The 27,820-nt window shown below is 40.9% G+C and overlaps 1 protein-coding gene across 1 annotated transcript; it reads left to right on the forward strand.

The window, feature by feature from the left end:
• On the forward strand, positions 1-27,365 carry MAP3K2 (mitogen-activated protein kinase kinase kinase 2). The gene is made up of 17 exons (XM_053402670.1): positions 1-439; positions 8,581-8,650; positions 8,967-9,085; positions 9,436-9,476; positions 10,962-11,061; positions 11,172-11,285; positions 12,423-12,510; positions 13,518-13,648; positions 14,285-14,364; positions 14,479-14,546; positions 15,253-15,345; positions 17,323-17,529; positions 20,049-20,197; positions 21,314-21,445; positions 21,635-21,764; positions 22,979-23,156; positions 24,765-27,365. Exons 2-17 carry the CDS (start codon positions 8,647-8,649, stop codon positions 24,988-24,990), a joined length of 1,860 nt encoding a protein of 619 aa, XP_053258645.1. The 5' UTR covers positions 1-439; positions 8,581-8,646; the 3' UTR covers positions 24,991-27,365.
• The last annotated feature ends 455 nt before the right edge of the window (positions 27,366-27,820 follow it).

Consider the following 27,820-nt stretch of genomic DNA (forward strand, 5'->3'; position numbering starts at 1 on the left):
AGAACAGGGGTTGCTTGTGGGGGGTGGGGGTGGGGGAAAAGGTCTGCTCGAATAGGAGACGGGCACCGGGTTGGGGTGGTGGGGGCTCCTTGCGCGCTTCGTTCCCTTCCCCCTCCGGCCCCCGGGTAGCGCAGGGGAGAGTGAGGGGGGCCGCTGCCTCATTGGGCACTTCCACCTCCTCCCCCCGGCTTTTTCTGTGGGTCTGTTCCCCTCCCCCCGCATCGACGTGCTGCTTGCCCCCCTCCCTGCGGAGGGGGTGTTGCTGGGCCTGCTGTTCTCCCCCCCTCACTGATACCCGGTGAGGGGTGAGAGTGGGTCTGGCCTCAGCTGAAAGCCAGGATCCTGGACCCCTCCGGTGTTCGAGGCTTGGAGCTGCCGGCTTCTGGGGGGAGGGAACCCTTCGCCTCCCCCCCCGCACTTCCTCGTCTCTGCCCCACAGGTAGGTAGTGTGCGCGCGCGCGTTCATGTCGCCTGCTCTGCTGTCTGAGGAGATGTGGAAAGGAGCCTCTTGCTCTTAGTGTAGGAGACCCCACCCCCCTTTGGAGCTCATAGCCATGCATGTAACCTATATTTATTATATATGATATATTAGCTTTATTTCTAGTGGGTCACTTTTCCTGGTTGCGGTTGTAATTGGCAAAAGCCAGGTACCGAAAGTCTATGGGGATTCGGGGTTTGGGAGGACCCTTGAGTTGTCATTGAGGAAGAAAGGGGAGGAGTAAATTGTGGTTTCTTTCTATGCCATCCTGCGCGTGTGTCTACTCAAATGTAAGTCCCGCTATCAAGAGTGTGGCTGGGATTTTGGCATGTGTGTGTGTTTCTTTGGAAAGGAGGTGGGGTTTGTGAGTTCTCCAGACCGTAAGGCTTGGCGTAAGCATACTTATTTGGGAATAAGTCACACTGTGTGTACATTTATCTGAGAATGGAAAAAAGGTTTTTATATAGCATCTTTTTGCTCTGCTACCACACATGCACACAAAGACACATCTCCAGCAGAGGAATCTGGTTTCAACTGCAGAGATGAGGTATGGAGAGAGAGGAAATAAGCAAGAATCCACAAGATACTTGCAAAAGAGCATCAGGTAAGAAGTAGGCCACAGTTTAACACTGTGGTTCAAAGAACAGGATGTCAGCACAGATTAGGGTTGATGTTAAAATGAGATATTGATTTACTAGAAGTATAAAACAGGGTTTTAATCCTGATTTGGGATTTTATGGAGGAGTGGGTGCAGTTTTGGTGGCCATGTTGGCTAGTGACAAATTTCAGTGTGTAGTTGTGGAGTGTAGTTAGAGGTTATGGTCAAGTTGAGTGACTTCTACTGACAAGGAATATTGGGTGAATGTGCTGTTTTTTATGTGTTGCGGCTTGTAACTTGTACTACCCTATTAATGTCATTTTACTTGAGTTCTTGATGTTGCGAATTTATGAGAATTGCCTATCAGGTATTTTCAAGAGGGAAAGTGAACAAAGAGCTCCTTTTGCCCTGAGTTGTGAAGTGTGGAAATACATGCAAGGAATTTATCTAGCTTCCGTTCTTACTTTGCAAACAAATTCTTCAGGGTTTGCCACAACATTGTTGGTTAGAAGATCAAAGCTGAAAGATGCTGACCACAACTTAGTGATATTTGTGTTTCATGCTTATTTTCTGTTGAATGGCTATAAAGGCTAGTGGAAGTTCACTTTTGGAATAATGAATTTTCATAGAATACTGTATCTGTGCTCTCTCCACTCACAAATCCCCCTGGAATTCCCCCACATTAACCCTTTTCATTCCCACTCTACGCAACTGTTCAGCTCACTTTTCATTTTCCCAACCTCATTTCAGAAGTCACCTCTCCTATTCTGTAGCCTTGCTTTGAATGCCTGTTTTCACCTTCATCCCCATATCCATGCCTCCCTCTCTCTTTTTGTGCAACCCCTGCACACAGACCACCCCCATAGTAACCTCCTGTATCTTCCTCCTCCAAATACATTGCATCCAATAACCATCCTTTTCACCTTCCATCCAGTTATGATGAAGCCACCATCCCCTCCTGGGAGAGCCTTTTATTCCTCTGCTTTCATCTTCATCCCAACTCCCATGCCTCCCACTCCCTCTTTCTTTGCAACTTCCTCTGCACCCATTTTCAACTTCACCCCTTTTTCTTACCTCCTCCTTCCTATTTTTTTCTAACTCTGCCTTGCACATAGACCACCCACCAATTCCATGCCTTCTCTTCTCTCCTATTCTGTAGCCTCTTTTGCACATATACCCCATGCTGATATGCTACTACATTTTTAAGAGGAATAGAATTTTAAGAGCAAGTATGCTAGTTAGCTTGTCTTGATGGATGTTGTACATATATGGGTGTTTGCTTGTTAATAAAATATATCTTCTAAATTACTACATTGAATCTGTAACTTCATGGGACCAAACACATGAGAATAGAAATGCATTCTGTGAAGGTACTATTGAATATCTGAGGGCTCCACATTTTTATCTCTTTCACATGAGGCAGACCTGAGGGAGATGCTTAAAACAACCAATTTTCCCCTTTCAGTTTTCTCCCCTTCTTCTTGTACTCAAACAATGGCAGAAGTTTCAGTAAAGCAGGGATGTAAGAACATTGAGGGTTGTTGTTGTTGTCTAAACCAATTTTAACAAGGAGAAATACAAGAGGTGGGTACAACACATAAGCTAATACCAAAAAGCTAACACAACAGAGCCTTCCCCAACTCTTTTCTCACTCTACTCAAACTCTATTTTCAACTGCCACTCCCCCCTTCAGTGCTGCAAATTTGTGACTATCAGTTGTAAATTTTAATTTAGGAACAAAATTCAGTTTCATGATCATAACAAGCTGAAAGATGTTGCTGTCAGGGCAGAAGCATATAGGATAAACAACTTAGCAATGTTTTTTTGGGGGAGGAAAAATAGTATTTTGATTCTTGCAATTCCTTGCCATGTTAACATTACAATATTAAAACATTACCAAAAGGGTTGTCATTCAGACTATTTTCAGCCCAAGTAAATGCTGATGCAGACTTCCTCTAGAAACTGTAAAATTGTGAAATGATTTAATTATCACCTTGGTAGAAAATGACACTTATAAAATAACTCGCAGAACACATTTAACTTGATGCCAAAAAGCAAAGAAGTGGTTAGCAACGTAGCTGTAAAGTTTTTTGATGTAAAAAAAAGAGAGGTCTGTATAGCCAGAACCATTAAACCATTTATTAGCTGAACATTATTGCTCCCACCCTCTTGTACTCTGCATAACTTGCTACATTGGTTGGTATGTGAACTGAACTATGTTCAAGGTATTGTAATTGACAGATAAAGCCTTGAACTACTCAGGGCCAGGTTACCTGAAAGAGCTGTTTGATCTCTTAGCTAATCAACCTGAAACCCTATTGGTGGTAGCGGATCCTAAAGATTATTTTATGGCGGGGTGGAGAATCTGCAGTCCATGGACCTATTCTGGGCCACCAAGCCACTCAGTTTGGTCTTTGAGGCCATTTCAGGTGAACTCTGCCCAACTGTCCTACACATGATGTCATTATGATGTCAGGTGTGGGGTATGTAAGGGAACGGTTTGGCCAAAAGCGCCTTGGCATACACTGCCAGTTGGCAGTGCCAGCAACACCCCTATTTTGCAATAGTTCCCAAGTGCCCAGCTACCAACTGGTTGTTGGGTGCTTGGTAGCTGCTGTACAGGGGGCTTTGCCAGCCCTGTGTTTGGTGCTCAGGTATCAAGCCTAGAGCTTGCAAAGACTTTGGGCTAAGCTTCCAGTTTTGGCACTTGACAGTCATCTGCTATCATTATGAAATCAGATGATTTATAGATGGATTGTCCCTCCCTTCTGTCAGAGTTGACTTGCAGGAGTGGAGGGTGATAAAGATATGGCCCATTCGGCCAAAAAGGTTCCTCACCATTTTTGAGTGATGAATTGGAAGGGGGCATTTTGTACGCTTGCTCCTGCCATTTGGAAGGCCCTTCCCTGTGCAATCTATCAGTTATCTGCTTGAAGCCACACCTTGTTCAGGCCTCTCCTGTCCCCTAAGGCTGGACTCTGTCTCTTTGTATCTCTGTTTCCTGTATGTTTATGATGTTTATGTTCTTGTGTTTTATTGTTGTTTTTATTGATTTTATGCTGTCTTTTATTGTATATGTGTACTCTGCTTCAAATTTTTCTAACATTAAGCAGTCTATAATTTTTCCCCAAATAAGATAAATAGTATGGGGCACTTTTTTCCTTACCTGTACCAAGAACAACTCTCAGTGATAATCTCCATACAGCCTTGCCAGCTAAATAGTGTTGGTGTTATGAAATTCTTGGCTTGCGAAGAGAGTAATACTTAAAATAAAATAAACAGTTTAAACTTAATGTGTGCAGTGCTGAAGACTACCCAAATCCATGAAAGTTTCTGCTTATCTTCAGTCTTAATTGTTTAGGCAGCAGACGGGTTTCAAAAGTGTTAGGAACAGAGGAATTTCGTAATTCAACACACATGTTCTTTCTGACCTTAAAATATCCAGATGTTTCTGTTGTTCATTTCAGCCCATTTTTTTAGTTTTTAAGATTTGTTTTTTGCAAGAGCAACCTGCAACACAATTTTGTAGTGTGGGGTGCTTCAGTACAGCATCACGGCTACTCAATTCTCCCCAACCCACTCCAGTATATACGTATGCAGTGCCAGTATTTTATGGCTACCAAGCATATTCAGCCCCCATTGGGCTGTTCTGGAGATTAATTTCCTACTGATGGTTTCACCTCTAAATATTTGTTTTTAATTTATGAAAACCTTGGGGTTCTTTCAAGCCTGGTGAAACCACCTCCTCCTCCTCTGCATGGATAGTTCTGAAGGGCTGTCACTTAGCTAATTTTGATTGCTATTAGTCTGTACAAATGCAGTGTGGAGTATGGACTGTTTCTGTTCAGGGTTCCAGCCACTCTGTCCCATTCTCCTCTCTGCCTCCCACAGGTCCCCCATCTAACAGTCAGTATTCTGAGCGGAGGTGGCAGACACACCTTTGTGCTGAATCCCAGATACATTAGAATCTTGGATTTCTGTGAACAGCTCTCAATTCTGTCCCTGGGGACACTTTAAAGTAGTTTATGTGTGTGAACGAGGAAGTGACCTATCAAGACAGTGAAATGGCCTTGTCTATCCATTTTATATCTGTGTCTTTCTCTGGCCATTGCGTTCCTGCTCTCACATAGTTTATAGTTGTTGTTTTTCATGACAGTCAGTCAGCATTTTGTGCCCAATGGATAGGTTTCAGAATTACCAAATGGGAAACCACCAGTAGGAAATTAAGCTCCAAAATTGTGTTGCAGGTTGCTCTTGCAAAAAACAAATGGTTTCCCATCTAAATAGATAGATAGATAGTACTCCTGCAATCTTCAGGGTTAGCCGGTTTCTTCTTGTGCATGGGTAGTGGTGTTTCAGCTACTTTGTGTGAGGACAAAATACAGTGGTACCTCGGGTTAAGTACTTAATTTGTTCCAGAGGTCCGTTCTTAACTTGAAACTTCTTAACCTGAAGCACCACTTTAGCTAAAGGAGTCTCCTGCTGCTGCCACGCTGCCGGAGCACAATTTCTGTTCTCATCCTGAAGCAAAGTTCTTAACTTGAGGTACTATTTCTGGGTTAGCGGAGTCTGTAACCTGAAGCGTATGCAACCTGAAGCGTATGTAACCTGAGGTACCCCTGTACTTAAATATAGTTGATATGATGGGGAGAGAGATGGAGGTAAACAGAAACATACATATGCAAACCTGCTGAGAAAGTAAAATGCGGAGGTGCTGTTCCTGTACATGCATGTAGCAGCTTCTTTGAATTGTGGCTTTAGTTGGTTCGGATAGGAATACGTATATAAAACCAGACTTTCATTTGCGTTGCAATCATCTATAACAGAAAGGTGTTGATATTCTGCATTGGTGTCTGGAGACGATATTGGGCAGGATAAAGGTAAAGGTAAAGGTACCCCTGCCTGTACGGGCCAGTCTTGACAGACTCTGGGGTTGTGCGCCCATCTCACTTAAGAGGCCAGGGGCCAGCGCTGTCTGGAGACACTTCCGGGTCACGTGGCCAGCGTGACAAAGCTGCATCTGGCGAGCCAGCGCAGCACACAGAAACGCCGTTTACCTTCCCGCCAGTAAACGGTCCCTATTTATCTACTTGCACCTGGGGGTGCTTTCGAACTGCTAGGTTGGCAGGCGCTGGGACTGAGCAACGGGACCGCACCCCGCCGCGGGGATTCGAACCGCCGACCTTTCGATCGGCAAGCCCTAGGCGCTGAGGCTTTTACCCACAGCGCCACCCGCGTCCCATTGGGCAGGATAAGGGCTAATAAATTGAAACTTAATCTAGACAAGACAAAGGGGTTGTGGAATAGGGGTTCATCCTGTTCCAAATGGGACAGTACTCTCCTTGAATCACGTTCACAGTTTGGGTGGGTTGTGTGCTTCTGGACTCTGCTTTGTACCTGGGTGCTCAAAGAGCAGTTGTAGCCAGGAGTGCCTTTGTCCTGCTTAGCTGGTGTGACAACTGTGTCCATTTCTACGAGGTCGGACCTGGTCATGGTGACCATGTAGACATAGTTGCATCCAGATTGGATTATTGAAGCATGCTCTGTGTGGGGCTACCTTTCCAAAGTTTTTTGAAACTAGTTGGTTGAGAATGCTGGCTTATGGGATGATGTTACACCTGTCCTGCCAGGCTGCACTGGCTACTGATTTGTTTCAAAGTATAAATCAAAGTGTTGGTGCCTTAAGACCAGGATACTGTGGACAGCCCCTTCCTGTATCTTCCTGCCCTCACCTTAAGATATTACTGAGATGCTCTTCTCTATGTCCCAACTGTAAGAACAGAAGGAAAGCCTGCCAGATCAGGCCAAAGGCCCATCTAGTTCAGCACCTTGTCACGGTGAGCTGCTTTTGAGAAACCCACAAACAGGACCCAAGCACAAGAGCACTCTCCCCTTCTGTGGTTTCTGGCCACTGGTATTCCATAGCATATTGCTTCTGACCACAGAGGTAAAGCATAGCCATTATGGCTAATAGCTACTTATCTTCCATGAATTTGTACAATCCTCTTCTAAAGCCATCCAAGTTGGTGCCCAGCTACAGTATGATGCAGGCATGGTTTCTAGGGTCTAGATAAACATCCTTCTCTGCAGCTACACCTAAATTTTTTAACACTTGGATGCTTCCCCCTTTTTTTACAGAGTTTCACTATATGGCAAAAACCTTTTTGTTTAGGCTGGTATTGTTTTATCATTTGGGTAGATTAGTATTAATTAGTATTAATCTCTATTTTAAATTAGTATTAATCTCTATTTTAGCTGCTACAACTTAGCTCTCTTTTAATTATATTGTGTTAATGTTTTAAAAAGAATTGTATTTTATTCTGGGTTTTAATTGTTAGCTGTTCTGAATGGTGTATAGGCACCACTAGGAAATTTATGTTTTATTGTATTTGTAAAATGTATCTGCTTTTCACTATTAGTAGGCCCAAAGTGTGTACAATGTCAATAAAACAATAAAATTCATAGTAATGTATCAATAAGACGCACCAAGATAAACACAATCAGCATATGCATGTAACAGTGTAGCAACCTACAATGATGTTAACTGCACACTTCCTGATTTAAGTTCGACAAATGAGCAAGTCCAGAGAATACCTGTCTTCCATAGCGTTTCATTTTATTGTTGAATCAATTTGATTTTGGGTAAATCTTAACTTGGTCTTCTAATATTGGTGGACACTGAATTTTCAACATATCCTGTGAATTGTCTGTTTCAGGCATAGATGGCATGTGATGGACTGTTAGTACTGATTAGTTTCCTTGAATTTATTTTTTCTGCTGGTTCTGATTTTAATTTTTATGGGTGCATGCTTTTAGTATTCTGTGGATTTGCTCACTTTTCCTATGGTTTTAAACTTCATTTTTTTATATTCATACATATAGTCACTCAGGTTATTTTGAGAAAGGTGACTAAAATGTAATAAACAATATATAATCATTATGACAACACAGTTGTAAGTGGGCTTCAGCTTTTTGCTTCTCTAGAGGAGAGTGGCATTTACTTCACAAATATATTTCATCTTTATTAAAGTTTACCACCTCTGTTGCCCCCCCCCCACCTTGTGATCCCTACAATCATATCTGTCCAGACAGGTTTCTTTTATTATTTTAGTATATGATTTAAGATCAAGAAGAGGTTAAAACAACAACAGCTTTATTGTGTCAGTTCAGCCAACATAATGCTTCTCTGCTGCATGGTAATTTGGAGGTCTGAGAAAGGGACTGTGGTTTGCAGAGCTATAATAATACAGCAAAAGCTACAACATTGCATTGTTGGCTATTCACGAACAGTAGTCAAGTAATTCCTATAGTAGTCTTCACCCATACTTCTTCATGAAGAAGCTGATGGGAAAGGATGTGGCTGACCTGTAACTAATTTCCAGTGGCTTATTATATTTAACATTTGGGACATGGCAATCTTCTTTTTTTATGCCTGTAATCATAGTCCTTTCTGAACTGTTTATTCTTTTCATTGCTGTAATTTATGTGTTTGTTTTTCATATAGGCAATAGAAGGGTTCTAATGGGAGAACCATTCTTCTGAAGTAAAGGTTTGCTGGCTGGCTGCAGCTATGGGTAAGTTCTTGGATTCAACTCAACTTAGCTCAAGCACATCAGCCTTGTGTTCATAATGCAAACCAACATTGAAAACAGGACATTTTTGCAAGTGTATATTAAAATTTGGAAATCTATGTTAACAACATAAGTTAGAATACAAAGTAGTTCTTGAGACATTAGACAGTCTGAATACAAATGAGTTAATAAAATGTATAATCAGAACAATCTTCAGATCCTACTTATTTTATTGGAGGTATTAAAAATAATAAACCTTGTTTTCAAAGGCATTTTATGAATAGTGGGTACAGATAGTTCTTTTTTCCTCCCTAAACAGATGAGCAGCAAGCTTTGAAGTCAATCATGCAGGATTTGGCAGTCCTTCATAAGGCAAGTCGCCCTCCATTGCCTCTACAAGAAACAGGGAAAGCAAAATCATCTTCACCGAAAAAACAGGTAATCCTGTAATGTGTTTGTCTTACAATGAAGAATGTGTTTCTGCATTTGATGTGAGTGATTTCCACTTGCTGGGAATGTTCCACCTTGTGGTGTACATATTTTTGAAATTATGAGGTAAATGAAAGGGATATAGTGTTGCAGAACAGATCTTAAACAGATGTGTCCTGTGTACCAGAGTAATGCATATCCCAAATTCCCACTTCCCAATAGTTTTTCTTCCATTGCCAAAGAATGTTGCTTCAAGTGTGTGAGAATATTTGTTGGCCATCTGCAATCCAGGGAGGAATATTCACAAATAATATTTGTTCCCAGCTTTGTTTTCTAGTATGTGTGTAATTCTTTTACAGAATGATGTCCGAGTCAAATTTGAACACCGAGGAGAGAAAAGGTAAAAAAAGATAATCCACAAGTTTCCAGAATCCATTCTGAATGTTACATCCAGTTGATGACCCTCGGCAGATGGAAGGCTATTTGATCCAGTGGAATGGGAATTGAGGCAATATTTAACAATTCCCCCTAGAATTCCCACATCTGCTGCAAAGGGTTACTGGACCCTTCAGAACAGTATGGACTATAGAATGGGGTGTGTGTGTGCAAAAGGAAAATGACTCTTTAATGATTACTGTGATCCCTGATTCACTGGCTAAAAATTCCACTGAATCAAATTGTCTTCTGTCAGTGAAGGAAAACCAATTGGATGCAACCCATAATATTTTGTAGCTTTATGGAGTATTGGCAAAGCTTGATAGAGAATAGAGAGATGCTTATCCAACGTCAGTGTTTAGAAAAGAGAAACTTAAGAAATGTGCTAAAAATGCATGTATATGTGTGAAATATATATGTTGCTATCTTTTGCTCCTAGAATAGAATAAGGAGCAATATATCTTAATAAAATCATTTATTTTTACACATGCACACACTATAATACTCCTGCACTGCAGGGGGTTGGACTAGATGACCCTTGGGTCCCTTCAAACTCTACAATTCTATAATTCTAATTACACATGCAAAGTAAGCTCAATTATGGCATCCAGCTACTCCTGAATCCCAAAGAAAATGGGGGAGCCTTCATGCACCTGCATCATGGTTTATGATGGTCAGCTAGTTTCCATTTCTGCTGAGTAAATTACTAATGCTCAGAGAGATCAAACCTGGAAAATGATCTAGCTTCTGTTCTTGTGCTAAAATCTGACTTCAGGTTATTTTGGTGAACAAATTTATTCTGTGTTAGTATTTCACCTCAAATGACTGCACAGCACATATTTCAAATCCTTAAGATAGTTTGCCTTTGGCATAGGAATTAATTTCCTAGAAACTCTTGGCCTAGTTGATGTATCGCAATTAGGAGAGTTTTACTTTAATGAGGTATTGACTCACATAGTTTAAGCCTGCTGCAGATCTTAAATAAATCATTTCTAAGCATGGCTTTCTAACTTTAGAAAATCTTATAATGGCTGGTAAAATCTATCTTCAGAAGCTGATTAGCTTGTTAATTCACTGTGCAAGTTGCAATTTGACTACTACTTTTTCAGCTGCAGTAATTATTTGGTGTAAGGTGGGTTGAAACAGTATTCCAGAATAGTGCAATAGTTTACCCAGCAGCAATCATGTACATTCAATGATTCCCCTTACTGAATGTGGGGTTATTAATTTGGGTGCTGTTTTTGTCTTTTCAGTAAATGCACTTTTTAATAATTTGATTTTTAAGAGAGAGTGTGACACCTTATGAAAACATGCTTTTCTCTCCCCCCCGCCCCCCGGTATGTCACTATTCCACGAACAAAAATTTAACTTTCATCATTGTCATCAATAGTTACGTACTTGTTTTCATGTTGGTGGATTTCCCCCCATATACCTATACCTTGTATTACAGAATTCTACAGTTTCCTAGACCTGTCAAGCTAGAAGATATTGCATCAAAAGCTAAAGTTGCCTTTGGACAGTCAATGAATTTGCATTACAGCAATAATGAGGTAAAAGAATGGTTCTTGAATAGTAGTTGTTTGTGTTATTCCTTAATCACATCAGCTGTGAGTAGGTTGCATTGTGACCTTGTTCTGTGCGTATATTTTTCTGCCTGTAGCTGGTGATCCCATTAGCTACACAGGATGACCTGGACAAAGCGGTACAGCTTCTTGATCGAAGTGTTCATATGAAGAGTCTCAAGATATTGCTTGTTGCCCATGGAAACACACAGGTGTGTACATGTTATTTATACAGATGTGTGTGTGTGTGTGTGTGTGTGTGTATTCAGATATCATATGACACAAGTGAACTTTTTGTGTTTAAAATTACTCTTTGGGGCATTTCCACATGAATCCAAATCCATTGGTCTGTTTTGAACTAGCTTTGTTTGGTTGTTTGTGTGTTATCTGCTCAGGTGAAGAAATCCAGATGGCTGGTTTTCTGAAGCTCTGTTCAGGTGTTCATTATGAGGATTAACACATGGGGATTAGAGAGCACCACCCAAGCTCCACCCTCTTAGGTCACACTCAAGAAGGTTCCCTGAGGTCCTAGCGTTCCAAAATATGTGAAAGCCTCCATGAGTAAAGGAGGCTTCATTAATGCAGATAGATGCATTTGAACCCACAGAGGGCAGCAGGGAAGATGCAGAGCAAGTGTGCTCTTTCATGGACACTCCCCTCCTCACATTTGAATGCCTGAACAGGGACGAGAGTCTATGGAGGGCATGAATTGCTGTGGTAACACTGGATTAGGCAGCACACTGCTGCTTTTATAAGTTGCAGACTTTTGCTTCCTACTACTTGCCTCACCAAAGCAGTGGGAAGGGGTGATGTAGACATGACCTACGTCAATTCAAAGACTGCTAGCGACTGTATTTTTTTTATCTGTTAGTGCTGATAGCTGCCATTGGGTGAAAGATGGATGCAAAAGTATTTTTTCATGGGCTAGAACAGGCATTGGCAAACTTGGCTCTCCAGATGTTTTGGGACTACAACTCCCATCATCCCTAGCTAACTGGGCCCAGTGGTCAGGGATGATGGGAGTTGTAGCCCCAAAACATCTGGAGGGACGAGTTTGCCTATGCCTGGGCTAGAATGATGACAAAAGTAGAATATTACTGACAGAAATAGAATATTTCTTCCCAGTTTTAAAATACTCTGGTTTACATATTTGAAATCTTTGAATTCCTTTGTTTTTGTAACTGGCTTTTTGAAATTGTGGTCCGAAAAGAGCTGCTAAGGTTGTGTAGGCACGACAGCAAATAGCACCTGTCCTCCTTAACAGTCCATTCACTGAAAAATTACAAGAGTGGGAGGATTTCTTATTTTTTTAAAGGGATAAATAAACTGCTCCATGCTTTCACCTTCAGAGTAATACTGAGCCTCTGCCGTCGCTGGAAGATTTGGATAATACAGTTTTCAGAGTGACTGAGAGGAAAAACAGGCTTTCTGTAATAGGTAAGCAAACTTCATATTCCTACAGTTTTGAGTTGGTTGGGTGGTGAGTGGAGGGAATCAATATCTCTCAGACTAATATACTTCACAGAATTGATGTGAGAATTAAATTGAGGTCAAATTTGGAGATACAAATGTAATAAATAAAAAGGTAAGCACCTGTGTGTGGGTAAGAGAGAGGAGACCAGCGCATTGAGTCCTAGCACAATGTGACTTTTGCACCCCTCTTCTCCCTCTGTAGCCCCTATTCCCTCCCCAAATCTTGGTTGGGAGGGTCAGGAGAACCCCCAGAACAGCAGCAGGTGGAGGACAGAGGAAATCATTCTGTCTGGCAAGCCGAAATACTTGTGCTGACAGAACAATCACTTAAGTGCGGCATTGAACCCCACCCATTTGAATTTATCTTCCAACCAAGAGATAGTCAAACCTTATTTCTTTTGTGTGCCTTGCAGCATCTGTGGGTTTTCAAATAAATGTCACATGCTTTGTGTCAGGGAACTGCCATCGGAGCCAAGAGTGTAGGTAAGGCTCCCCAATGATGCAGGAGAAGGGACCAGCAGGGAGAGAGAGAACACTTCCTTTGGGGAAGGAAATCGGCGTGACACCAGGAAGAAAGGGGAGCAGGGAAGGACTTCGGAGAGATGGCTCCAAGACTCTTCCACAGAGACCAGCGGGGAGAGCCCAGGACCTCCGCTGGCCACGCCCACTCTGCGCAGAAGACTTCCGTGCAGGGAGGCTAGGCGGAGACTTGGCATCAAAGAGCTTTTATGTTGGAAGAAGTTCAGGAAATGCCCACTGACGGATTCTGCCAGTGACTGAGACAGCCACGGAAAAAGGGCTGTCCAGCCAGGGAAAGGTTTAGCCAGACAACGTTGCCTAGAGCAGCAGCCCCCTTATGCACGAGCAACCCCAATTCCCTTTACACTTTGATACTAAAATCATATAAGTAGATGATTCTTGCTGGTAAAAAGATTTTTATAATTTACTCACATATTTTAAAAAATCAACAGGTTATTATAGTCGCGACAGAAGCTCTCCCCCTCCAGGATACATTCCAGATGAGCTGCACCAGGTGGCCCGGAATGGCTCATTCACCAGTATAAACAGTGAGGGCGAGTTCATTCCAGAAAGCATGGATCAGGTGAGTGTTTTCTTTCATTTTCCCTTTAGGGGCTATTGCATTAGGGTGCTGCCGCATTTCCTTTAAAAGGGGCTACTGCATTAAGGTTTTGCTGTTTAAGATCCTTTGTTGCCTTCTTTGTTATCCTGACCTAATGGCTAACAGTGGACCAGGTGTAAAGGCCAGGGGAGATGCAGCTCTCCCAAATGCAACTCTTGGTACAACTATATATGCTATGATCCTTCAGATTTAGCTAAGCAGTGTTGCAAGTGGCAGAAGATCTCTGATAATTTACCAATAAATCTGAGGTGAGCTTGAGAAAATGTGCTCATCTCTAACACCAACACTTAATTATGCCCAGAAATGAACTGGTAGCCAGTGTATCTCCTTAAACACTGGATTAAGGTGTTCCCAGTATCCAAATTTGTGCTTGGCTAGTGTCTACTTAGCTCATCATGGAGCTACTTGGTTACTAACAGAAGTTTCTGAGACATCTTCAAAGGTAGTACTATGTATAATGTGTTACAATAAGCAATCCAGAATGTTAGGAGCCTGGACAACCGCAGTCTGTGTTTCCCTAGGTTGTTGCATGTTGCCTGTGTATGTTACACACTTGTAGTAATAGTTCTTCAAATTTTCTTGTACTTTTGTTTCCAGATGCTGGATCCGTTATCACTGAGCAGTCCTGAAAACTCTGGCTCAGGAAGCTGCCCTTCGCTTGACAGCCCTTTAGATGGGTAAGAACCACATAATCTGCACTTCTTTCTGCTGTGATCTTTAAAACAATGAGGTAACAGAATTCAGGTAGTGCTTTACACAAGGATGTAATAGTTCAGTGTTTCTACTTACAGGGAGAACTACCCGAAGTCCCGGATGCCAAGAGCCCAGAGCTACCCAGATAATCACCAAGAGTTTTCTGGTAGGTAAAACAAATGCGTACAGTTTCCGATGCTATCCTTACAAAATCTACTGTAACTTCATTGTGTGTCTGGATATATGCATAAAGTTTAACCTAATAACGTTTTATTCGTCTTTGAGGCTGTCGTAACAATGACAAAAGTATGAGAAGTAGAAACAACCGTATATTCATACAAAAATGTTTACTATTTTTTTAAACGCTAGTAAATCAGTATATCAGTGGAGATTAAGCATGCCGCAAAAAATCAGTGGAGGCAGAGCTTAGCTATCACGGCTAATAACTATTAATAGCCTTAACTTCTATGAATTTGTCTAAACCTCTTTTAAAACCATCCAAGTTGGTGGTTATCCTGTAGGAGTGAGTTCCATAGGTTAACTATGTGCTATGTAAATAAGTACTTACTTTTATCTGTCCTTGATCTTTCAACATTCAGCTTTGTTGGGTGTCCTTGTGCTTTGATAGCAGGAGAAAAACTTGGTTCTGTCCATTTTCTCTATGCCATGCATAATTTTACAAACTTCTGTTGTGTCACCTCCTACTCGTCTTTTCTCTAGACCAAAAAGCTCCAAATAATGCAGCCTTTGCTTACAGGGGAAGTATTCTGTCCCCTTAATTATTTTGGTTGATCATTTGACTAACTTAACTTTTTCATCCAAACCCAAAATAGCCTAATTGAGAACAGGAACTTAATTGTTTTTTCCTTTAGATTATGATCTTCCTATATTTGAGAAGTTTGGCAAAGGTGGAACTTACCCTCGAAGGTATCATATTTCATACCACCATCAAGACTACAATGATGGTAAGTTTGTGGGCCCCTTAACACTTTCGTGAAAGCTTCCCCCCCCAAACCATAATGCACTTTCCTATCCAGAAGAGAGGCAATTTTAATCTTCAGTTGTGTGTCTCTGCAATACAAAAAGGTATTTCTTGGCTGGTCTCCTTTCCAAGTTTGAAATGTTCCTTAATTCTTGATCTGTTGTATGCAACCATAACAGTGTGTGATGGATTTAGGAACATAATTAATTTTCATGAGTTTTCTGGATGGCCTAGAGGCAGAAATCACTATTTGAAAGGAAAGAAAAAGGAACCTAAATGTAGGATTGCTGCTTTAGGAACATAGGAAGCTGCCTTGTACCAAGTCAACCCTTGGTGCAGCTATCTCAGTGTTGTCTACCCTGACTGTGCACTGTTCTCCAGGGTTTCAGACTAAGCTCTCTCTCAGCCTTGTCTGAAGATGCCAGGGATTGAACATGATGTCTTTCTGCATACAAAGCAGATGCTCTACAACTTGGCCACTTTCATATTATGTGCGTGTTAGTAAACCCCTTTGAATTACGTGGAATTTAATCCCAAATTAACTTCCATTGGCTTCCAGCATAACAAATACAAATATTACACAGAGGCAGCTGAGTCGTGTTTCTTGCCGACAACTTAATTGTGGATTCTGCTGTTTAAATAACTATGGGAAATTTTCCGTTGTTTCTTGTTACCCACGGGCATTATCGTATCTGAATCTAATTACAATTACTCCCAGTTTTAATAAAGGTAACAGTGTACTATATTTTACTGCATTGTACTATATTTTTTAAGCCATAGTTTCCTTCCCACAAAAGAAGTTCTCTATTTGCAGAAAGGGCTGAGATCCTGCGGAGTCTCGCCCTAGAGGAAAGAAGGGAGAGAGGGGAAGGCAGTATTTGCAAATTTTCCACTGCAGCCCCCAGCACCACCCCAAGTTCTATTCCGGAATGGCCCTCAACCCTTCGGAACAGCTTTTCAGGGGGCTGCAAGGGGAAGGAATGAGTGGAAACTACCTTCATCTGGCAGGAGTGTCTCATGAGGAGAGATCTATTTCCTTGTTGTCACAGAGGAGCATAGGACACTGTCTTATTCCAAGTCAGACCTTTGGTCCATCTAGCGCAGGGATGTTTACCCCAGTGGTTCCCAGTCTTTTTTGATACGGCAACCCACGTCAAAATTGACTTGGTATGGTGCCCATTGATTTATTATCACATGAATTTAGGACCTTAGGTCCTCATGCATTTTAACTACAAGTTTGCCAGTTTTATAGCCGTTACTTGAGGTATCCAGGCAAAAATTTCCATAACACTTTTGAGCCACCAGAAGGTGGTTTGCAAGTGCTGTAATGCAAAATTTACTCTTTCCCATGTTCACTTACAAGTTTCAACACAGCATTATAATAAAAGTTGTAGGAGGTATTCATCCTACCAATGAAGGATTATAAGCAGTAATTATTTTGGGCTTACTTATAACGCCCTTGGCCAACTTGTACAAGCCTTGTGCCCCACTTGCAGGTTGGAACCCACTGGCTGAGAAACACTTGCCTACTGACAGGCAGGGAATCACCAGGGTTTTAGATAGGAGACATTTTCCTGTACATGCCATCAGAGATTGAATCTGGGACTGCCTGCCACCGAGCTGTGGCCTTTCCCCAAGTTAAGTTCCTCCTTCCACACAGAAAAAGTTGTGTTAAGAGTTGGATCCGAGTATCCTGAATGTGTACAATCTTCCAAGAGATGGTGCTAGATTTGTTTCCTTTGGAAGGTATTTCCTTATTCCTCATTCATCCTATGCACTTTTCTTTATTTTTTAATCTAGAGGTAGCATGCTCTGTTCATTTGTGATTGCCATTGAGGTAGAAAAGTGTGGTTCTAGTCTATCCAGCATTCAGTTACTGTCCTTTGCTTCCAGTGGAATGTACAAATGGAAATAATGTTTCATGGTCCTGTATTGTAGGTTTCTTTGTTCATTTCTGCAGGCCGTAAAACTTTTCCACGAGCTAGGAGAACCCAAGGAAACAGCTTACGATCCCCAGTTAGCTTCAGTCCAACTGATCACTCATTGAGTACAAGCAGTGGGAGCAGTGTTTTCACTCCAGAATATGAAGATGGGCGGATGCGAAGAAGAGGAAGTGACATAGACAATCCTACTTTGACAGTCATGGATATCAGTCCGCCTAGCCGCTGTAAGGAAAAAAGCTGCATATAATGCCATGTGACAGACAAGTCCAGTAAAAATAAGGTAACTTTAAAATGATTGCAAAAGGAATTGTTTTTGAGAGAACAATCAGACTAGCAAAACAACAACCCCATACCAAAATATATATAGCGCAATACAAAACAGATTTTTTTTTTCCATTCCCAGTTGCTGAACATGGCTGAAAAGTAATAGTCACTTGACAGTGTAATATTTTGGAATCTTTGGGGTCAAATGGGTCCCTTTTTTGTAAATTTGTTATTAAAACCTATTAACACCAAATCTTGAAAAACAAAAACCTCTGGAACTTATTTTGTAAATTTCCTTTGCCAAATCATCAGTAAAATCTGTTGATGGCAGTCGCTGTCATGATCTTCTGGCATCTGGGCCAACACTTTGTTTCAGCATAAGACTCAATGTAGTATGGTTCCTCCATGCTAATAACAGCCAGTGTGGGTGGAAATGAATAAGGTACCCCAAATGCTTGACAGATTTTCTACCCCATAGAAGTGCTGGACTGTACACAATTTTGTGCCATCACATAGAGGATACTCTCTTAGGGGTGGTGATGTCTGATTTGGGGTGAACCCAAGCTTAGCTTATTCAGTTCTCTATCCCTATAAGTAAAGGTAAAGGGACCCCTGACCATTAGGTCCAGTCGAGACCGACTCTGGGGTTGCGGAGCTCATCTCACTTTATTGGCCGAGGGAGCCAGCGTACAGCTTCCGGGTCATGTGGCCAGCATGACTAAGCCGCTTCTGGCGAACCAGAGCAGCACACGGAAACACCGTTTACCTTCCTGTCGGAGCAGTACCTATTTATCTACTTGCACTTTGACATGCTTTCGAACTGCTAGGTTGGCAGGAGCAGGGACCGAGCAATGGGAGCTCACCCCGTGGCAGGGATTTGAACCGCCGACCTTCTGATTGACAAGTCCTAGGCTCTGTGGTTTAACCCACAGTGCCACCCACGTCCCTTCTCTATCCCTATATCCACTGGTTATTAACGTTCCCAAGGTGTCAGTTCTTGACATTGTCTGTGGGTTGAACCTACTTGGCTTGAATACATGGCCCTCTTGTTCTCATTTGGAAATGCTTCAGGAGAATGGCCTGTGGTGCCTGGAGTGGTCACTCCATCCACCCTGTACTAAGACCAGCCATGGCAACATTTTCATCGGTCTGAACAAGGCAGCTTTTTGGATCTTCTTTTTTTTTTGCTTGTCTGATGATGTCTCAAATAATTTCTTTTGCCATTATTTTAAAGTTTGCATGTACTTTCCCCAGTCTCTACTGGACTACCTGCGTTCCTATTTTTCTTTTCAGTTACTTTGAGTCTCTTTGTCCCAGTGAGTTCCTGTGCTGCTATTTGAATGTTAGCAGTTTACACCTACAGAAAAGTAGGACAAGAATGACTTTCATATAAGCCTCCTGGCTCTTGTGAAGCAGCAGTCAGTGGTGCTCGTGGGTAGAGCCTCCAGGACTGTCCCCTTGCTGGAAAACCCACATGTAAAGCAGCCCCCTTCAGACTCACCCTGATCACGCATCAGCTGGAGTTTGTGCCCGACATGCCTGTGTATTCCTGCTTGTCCCTTTCTGCATTCCTACTGAATGCCTGCAGAGGGCCTATGTATTGCATGTGCCTATTTCTTTGGAAGAACAGCTGGCACAGACGTCTCTCTAAAAGTCAAATACACACAGGTATCTTGCATTACTAGCTTCTAGCACTTTTGTGGGGAAATTGGTAATTCTAAAGAGATACACCATGGGCAAACCTGGGACATTAGGAGGAAATGTTTCAATACATTGTCCCTCACAAAAAACTGTGTCATACTTAACAAAAAACTTTCCTCACACCTGACAGGGTAAAGTTACTAAGTTGTATGTGACTGAGCAACTGTAATAGTTTGTTGCCCTAATTGAGTACATTGCTATCATAAGCAACTATTTAGTTTCAGTCTGTACTAGGTGCCTCCTCAGTCCAAAGTAATCTTTTGTGTGAGATACTTTGGACTGAAAAGGCATCTGGTACAGACTGAAACTAAATAGTTACTTAACTATTAACTAATGTTCTATCCTTAGATGCATGGATAAGTTTTCAAGAGACATCAGCAGCCTGCCTATTAGTCACACTGCTGTGCTTAATGAGCATTTTCTTTGAGTTTTTGACAGATGGAAAATGTTTAGCATTTTTACAACATGCTATGTTGCAAACTACTCAGGGGATATTTATTGATGCACATTTACTTTTAATAAATAATTTTAATAGCTTAATGATTTTTCTGCCAGATAAAATGCCACTTTTAATTTTAAGTTACTTTAGTTGCATTAAAGTGAGGAAAGCAAGAGTAGTTTGTGGCTTGCATTCTTGATCATTACTACAGATTGTTGTCTTAAAGGTTGTCTTTAAATGCAAAATGCAACGTGTGTATGTATGAATCCTTGCTGAAACATTCTTCTGATCCTTTTTCTTTGAGTAATAGAAATTGATTTTTTTATATTCTGTTTTCAGCCCCAAGAGCTCCAACTAACTGGAGACTAGGTAAACTCCTGGGGCAGGGTGCATTTGGCAGAGTTTATCTATGCTATGATGCAGATACAGGACGTGAGCTAGCTGTTAAGCAAGTTCAGTTTGATCCTGACAGCCCGGAGACCAGCAAGGTAAGAGTACTGGTTATGGTTGGTTAATTGGTTGTTGTTGTTGTTGACCACTTTTCACACAGAGGAGTGTCCCAAAGCAACTTACAGCATAAAATACATTAAAACTCAGTATAAAACAATAAAAAAACCTGAACATGCTCATCCAGTAATATGTGTAATAGTAGGACAAATCTTTACTTACCTCATTAACAGGATGAGCATTAAAAGTTTTTTAAAAAACTAATTCTCTTTCCTGATGTTTGAGCGCAAACGCTTTAGCCTGACACCTACAAGCAAACAATGATTGCACCAGGCTTGCTTCCCTGGGGAGAGTATTCCATAAATGGGCAGCCACCACTGCAAAGGCCTGTTTCTATGTTGCCTCCCTCTGCACATTCCTTGGAGGAGGCAGAACAGGACCAGGAATGCAGTGTCCAGGTAGCTTCATATATGGAGAGGTGCCTCATGTATCTGTTACCCAACTACTTCCAGAGCCAGTGAGGCATAGTAGTTAGAGTGCTGGAGTGGGACCTGGGAGACTAGGGTTCGAATCCCCACTCAGTCATGAAGCTCACTGAATGTGACCTTGGACCAGTCACTGTCTTTTTTGTGGGTATTGAATGAGGAGGGGGGAAACCATGTACAATCCACCTTGAGCTCCATGTAGAAAAAAGGTAGGCTATGAATGCAATCAATCATCAGTCAATAATCTGAAAATTTCCTGTAGTTTTATTTTTGCTGCTACAAGGTAACTTTGCCATGTGGACATTAAGAAGACGTTGAAACCCAAGCCACTGTGCGGTGAAAATAACAGAATAAGAACTCTTAAATTGCTCAAGTTCATTTCAAAGGGACTCGAAAAAGTCCAGTCTTTATATAAGAAAATGGTAATTTTATGTGGTGTACTAGATAAAATAATAAGTACTATCCAATTTAGCCATTCTTATTTAATAGTTGGGGATGGTGGATTTGCTAATTCCCCAAGTTCAAGGCTTTCTACTAGTGAGCTAAAGGATGAGCCCCAATGTGGCCTTTGGAAGTCTTCGGTTCCAAGTGCAAGTTAAATGATGTGTTTATTGTTGTTTGAATCTGCTTGTCAGATTCTGTTAAGGCTAATCCTGTGCTCTTGCGTTCCAGGAGGTAAATGCACTTGAATGTGAGATTCAGCTTCTGAAAAACCTTCTACATGAGAGAATTGTTCAGTATTATGGCTGCTTGAGGGACCCTCCCGAAAGGACACTCTCTATATTTATGGAATATATGCCTGGGGTAAGCCAGAGATCTGGATATAGATAGTAATGTGGGCTAGTTAGAGTTAAGGCCAGATAGGGGAAGGGTCCTTAGAGGATTGCTTCTACAAACTTGTGAAACATTTTTAAATGCAGCCATTTTTCATGCAAAAGTGATTCTACTCTTAAAACAGGTGCTACAGTATTCTTATTCTTCCTTTGTCTTTAGGGCTCAATTAAAGATCAGTTGAAGGCATATGGCGCACTCACGGAGAATGTGACTCGGAAATATACCCGGCAGATTTTGGAAGGAGTTCATTATTTGCACAGTAACATGATTGTACATAGAGATATTAAAGGTAAGAATGGGAGAATTGTTGAAGGTGTGCACTTACCAAATTGTAGATAAGTAATATGGTTAGAAAAAAATAACAACTATTAATTAAATGCCAGTAATGAGCCAAATCTTTATGATGAAAACAAGACGATGTTTTATTCAAGGTTCTTCTTGCAATTAAAATATAAATATATCTGTTGGTAGTTTACAACGTTTCAAGTTAAGACATCATTTCAAGTAAGACTGCTAGAAAATTCTAACAGACATTCTCATTCATATTGATTTGTCAAAAAATTCTCAAAACATATCCAAAGCAGTCAGAACATTAAACAACTCTATCATGGTACCAATAGGTGAATCTTTTCCATTTATTCATTGTGAATGCTTTTCCAGTACAGTGATACCTCGGGTTATGAACTTAATTCGTTCCGGAGGACCGTTCTTAACCTGAGGCGCACTTTTGCTAATGGGGCCTCCTGCTGCTGCCGTACCACCATTCCTTGATTTCTGTTCTCATCCTGGGGCAAAGTTTGCAACCCGGAGCAACTACTTCTGGGTTAGCAGAGTTTGTAACCTGAAACATTTGTAACCCAAAGCGTTTGTAACCCGAGGTACCACTGTATTTGGAATTTCAACCACAAAGGTTGGCAATATTTAGCGTTTACACAGTGCTTTTCTCGGTGCCTAAAGAGCTTCACATATACTACTGTGCTAATGTGTAAAATGTTCCTCGTATGCCAGTATTATCCCCATATTGCTGAAAGAATAGCAGCTTGCCTAAGATCACCAACGAGGGAGTACATGGCTTAGTTGCAGTTTGAGTCTGGCTCATAGTCCTGACATGGACACTGCACCAAATTCGCAAAACAGCCATATACAGTTCCAAAGCCCAGGGAAAACAGCATGGCAAATGCCCCAGGCTCACACACCTCTTGACACATCTATCAGTTTTCAAGGAAAACAATAGTAATTTTATTTCTACTTCCTCATCCTGTCTCCTCTACCTTGGCCTACTTATGTGGGTGAAGTGCCAAGACACCCTGGAATTGATCTGTGTACACAAATGTATTGACTTGTATGCAAGGGCCACTGAATCAAACATTGAATTCTACGTTGAGCAGATGTACATGTAATGTCATGTAAGATTCAGCTAGCCCCATGGGACTACTATAAGTCTTCTGTAGAGTTGGCTTGCTACCAAATATACACCAAACTTTATCTCTCTGTGTTTTGCAGGTGCAAATATTCTCAGAGACTCTGCAGGGAATGTTAAGCTGGGCGATTTTGGTGCCAGCAAGCGGCTTCAAACAATTTGCTTGTCTGGTACAGGTATGAAGTCTGCCACAGGAACGCCATACTGGATGAGTCCAGAAGTCATTAGTGGAGAAGGGTATGGGAGGAAAGCAGATATCTGGTATGTCTATGCTGTTCCAATGAAAATCAGATGTACAGGGGTCTTAACATTAAATGGTATGCTTGACACACGTGTGTGTGTGTGTGTGTGTGTGTGTGTGTGTGTTTTCATCTACTTAGGACACACTGTTCACAAATCTGGATTAGAAAGTTATGAAGAAGTGGCATAATGATATGGCATTAGTAAGCAGGGCAATATGACTGGTCAGTTGTGTACAGATCTGTGAAAGAATTCAGGTAATACATGTGAGAAAATGATCTCTGGAGGAGCCTGAGATGATCCATTGCCTCTTTGATACAGCTCACAGGCTCCCATTTTTTGAACTGATTCTCTGGTTTGGCTTGGGTCTAGACTACTTCATGTTACAGGTGGGGTCTCAGATAATATTCTTCCCTACAAACAAATGTATTCCAGATTTATTTATTTTTTTAAAAAACTAGCATATCATGGAGAAAGCTTAGTTTTAACTCTTCACTCTGACATTTTATTATTATCGTTTACTAATATTATTATCATCATCCTGCCCTTTGTCCTGCAGGAGCCCAGGCACTTATACAACATGATAATAGTTACAATGATTAAAACATTTGAAATTCTCTATAATATAGAAAAACATAAGCAGTAATAAAGAACTGCTGAATCGCCAGACAATGTTCATGTCCTAAAAGCTTGGGCAAGCAAAAGTGTCTTCAGTTTACGGCCAAGTGTCATCAGTGTGATAAACAAATGCATTCTACAGAAAGGGAGTCCCAGGATGCAACTACTGAGAAGGCCTTATCTCAAGTCACCATCCCATGGCCCATACCATTGTTGGCACCACTTGCATTTAGTTTGGATTATGTTCCTGAAAGGAGAATTAACGATGTGTTTCTAATAGATTATTCTAGCTTCAGAGACTGCTATGTGTGAGTTTTCTTTGTAAGAAGATTTGTAAGTTCTTTTCTTGCAGTGATTGCAGCTATTTCCTTGCTTTTCAAGGTATTTTATGTCACTTTTCAGAAGTATCTCACAAAGTGTTTGCATAAGATTATTACAACAATAAGCATCGAAAACCTTTCCACATAAAAAAATGCAGTTGTTTGTTTTGAAAATGCTGTATGCCCTTTTTCTCGACAAGGGCAATGTGGTTCTCTCCTCAAGTCCCTGTGAGTGACAGTTGGGAGAGTTGTCTGGCTCAGTCTGACAACGGCCAGTTCTAAAATTGAGGGGCAACTTTAAATATTGAATTAATGTAGCTCCAAACTTCGTATTCTAATTTTCTTCAGTACAATTTCAGTCTCCCACCATTTTAGAGATTTAATTGTAACACAAAACACTTTTGCTGGCCTATGGTTTTTAGGTAAATGTGCCTACAAGTGTACAAACCCTTTGTGGTGCTGTTGGGTAATTAAGTTATTGATAGATTGACCATTAGATCTAGCAACAGAATTATTATGTTCTGATTATTGGGATAATACACACTACTCCAACATGTGAAAGAAATGCAGTCTTTTGAACTGAATGTAAGTTGTGCTCTTTAGATATCCCTGTCTGCTTACTCCTGCAGATAGTAGAGATACTTCTTAATTTATGTGACTTCAACTTGCTTTTCATTCTTGACTGTTACAGGAGTGTAGGCTGTACCGTGGTAGAAATGCTTACGGAGAAACCACCTTGGGCAGAGTTTGAAGCAATGGCTGCCATCTTTAAAATTGCCACACAGCCAACCAATCCCCAGCTGCCACCTCATGTCTCGGACCACGGTCGGGATTTTCTGAAGCGAATATTTATTGAGGCCAAATTGCGACCATCCGCAGATGAACTGCTAAGACACACGTTTGCACATTATCACTGATGGCCTGCTTCAACCCAGCTGTCACCTACTGCATTTATTTTCTGACTGCACTTTTTTTTACACAAGGTTGAGAAAAGACAAGGGAGAAGTTGTTTCTCTTGATTCTTTATTTCATATAGATTGTTAATAATCTCTGCATATTTACACTGCAGATTTCGTTCCCCATTTAGGACTTAAGATCTTTTTGTTTCGGTAATGTACTGATGTGGTTCGCATAAAGCACTTTAGTACATATTCATTCCTTATTTAAGGGGGGAAAGGCAAGTTATTGGGACTGCCAGGAATTGTGTGTTAAGGTTTTTTTTCCTAGCACTGCTGATTAACTCAGGATGCAGGAAAAATATACATGTTGTTAGCAGATATAGAAAAGGAAAATGTGTCCAATTGTTCTTTGTAATATGTAGATAGATGCCCTGGGAGGTTTTGGTTGTGTTTCAGCTTTGACATGAGGCTCATCCACAGTATTGGAAACAGGTTTAAAAGCTGCAAACTCAAACTGCCAACCAAGGTGTATTCTGGAAAAGAAATCTGACTAGTGCATCGCCTGCAACCAAATGTATATTTATAATTTTAAAAGACTATACAGGAGGGTTCTCTAGCTGAAGTAGTTCAAGAGTCTTTTGAGTCAAGTAGTTCTGATGTGTGAATGTTCTAGACCAGGAATCGTAGATAAACAGATTACTGTAGATCCATAAACCTTTACAGTTGAAGAACAGGCTTCACATACTGTGCCACAAGTTAGTTTACTTAATCTGCTAAGAACCGCAATGAGTTGTGCTCTGGTGGCCAGGGTGAAGGCTAGTTTCTCTCTTGATAATTTTCTGTTCTGCATCCTTCATGCTGTCCCAACTGGTCTGTCTGTTGCATAAAATACTTAATGAGACCCAGTCTTCCTTCCTTCCTTCCTTCCTTTATTATCATGCTTACGATGAAATTTTAAAGTACTTGAATAGGTATCAGTGTCAAAATTAAGCCGTTACCATTTATGTTGATGCTAAACAGAAGTCTTTGTCTTAAGTACATTTGATTTAATAATCAAATAGTATTTGCAGAATTTGCATCGTGGTGAGCCTGCAGAATTTGGCTTTCCAGGTTTTTTATATGGAGTATAGACGATCCCTCCTCTTTTTAAGCAAAAAGAGAAAGCAAGCTGCGTAGAAATAGATATGGAGGTTTCCATGTGCATCGCAACAATATAATTAAGTTCCGGCATGCTGACCCTGATGGAGGCACAAAGAATGAGGTACCATTTTTACTGTCCTTTTTCTAAAGTACATTTTATACCTTATCTGACTGTTAGTAATTAAAATAATTTCAGATTTGACATTATTATCCCAAATGTGTACATTCATATTTGGACACCTGAATATAGTTTTGAAAAGAAAAGAAACCCCTTTAGAATGCTTTAATACTTTCTGTCCCTTCAAGAAATTGGGGAAAGTTCCTGAAAGGAAATAATTCTAGTTTCCGGTGCCACAGTGTCTGTTTTCCAGAGGTGATGTTTCTTAATGCTGCTATTAAACGTTTCCTAGGGAAATTCAGCGCAGCCTGTATAAAAGCATCCTTGGCAAACCAAACATACTGCAGGTGTGCAGATATTACATGGACAGTGCATAGTCGGTGACACTATCTTCCATTAATAAGCTAAAAAAATGTCATAAGTCTCAACAGCAATCAGATGTGGAACAATGTAATGCTATGCATGTGATACGCTGCATGCATGTATATAACGCTCCCAATACTTTAGCCACAGGTTAGAAATAAGAGTTGCAAGCCCTAACTCCTGTTTACAGTTGTAAGTGGTTAAAGCCAACAAGGGAAATTTGCAGTTGGGAGCAGGGGCACAAGAGGCTTAGAGATAATATCTGATCCTTTAGCTATGGTTAAAGGATGCAGAGCACTATGAGAGCACTCAAAGTTTGGGAATTGAAAGTTGATTGAACAAAATTTACTCTAGGTCACACTAAGAGACTCTTGCAGTTTTCTATGAAATATAGTACCTAACTAATGTAGAAACTATCATACTGAGTGGACTTCTAAGAATAAGAATTTCTTTAGTTCTTAAAGAAGCAAATCCTTTTAATTGTGAATAAAAGAGAAATGGTCAATTTTTGCTACCAAAAAAGAAAGAAAGAAGTATAATAGTCTGGGTGTGATTCCAGTGATTGACTTTCCTTCTATACCATAGGTATTGATCCCTCTCTGTGGCCCACTGTCTGTTGTCTTCTCCTACAGACTTGTTCTCATCTTTCTTATACAATCTTTTTCCAGTTCCTCGTAGGAAGATCCCTAAGGTTAAGATTTCTAAACTCCCATCATACTGTAACTATGCAAATTGTGTAAAACATGCAAATCAAGTAAACATATACAAATGTACATTGTTTGGTCCATTAATGGAATGTGGGATGAGGCTAAGATGGAAGTATTGACTCCCCAGTCTCCAAAGTGTACCAAACTATGCTGGGCATATTTGTCAGACTTCCTTGCTCTACTCCATTGTCACTGTTTAGAATTGTTTAATATCTAGCAGACAATCATTGCAGCCTGTAAGTGACCTCTTATAAAGTGTTGCTGCACCTGCTAAAGACTTGTCGAACTAAAAGTCTTCCTCTAGTGCAGTGATTTGAGGAGCATGTTTAATGAACCTTCCCCTCTACAGAAACAGTAACTAGGGTTGCAATCCTGAGCACACTCACTGGAGAATAAGCACCATTAAACAAGACAATAGTTACTTTTGAGTAAATACGCATAGGACTGGGCCATTGGATTTGCCCCCTCCAATTTTCATCAAAATCTCACCTGATGTTTGGCTGAGTGGTCATAGAATTGT

This window comes from Podarcis raffonei, chromosome 1 (assembly GCF_027172205.1).
Source record: "Podarcis raffonei isolate rPodRaf1 chromosome 1, rPodRaf1.pri, whole genome shotgun sequence".
In the NCBI taxonomy this organism is placed as follows: domain Eukaryota; kingdom Metazoa; phylum Chordata; class Lepidosauria; order Squamata; family Lacertidae; genus Podarcis; species Podarcis raffonei.

What these genes read in the sequence shown, in the direction of transcription:
- MAP3K2 (XM_053402670.1), top strand. An exon ending in TTGCCCATGGAAACACACAG is followed by an intron (nt 11,286 to 12,422) that starts GTGTGTACATGT and finishes TTTCACCTTCAG; the next exon opens with AGTAATACTGAGCCTCTGCC. An exon ending in ACAGCCCGGAGACCAGCAAG is followed by an intron (nt 20,198 to 21,313) that starts GTAAGAGTACTG and finishes CTTGCGTTCCAG; the next exon opens with GAGGTAAATGCACTTGAATG.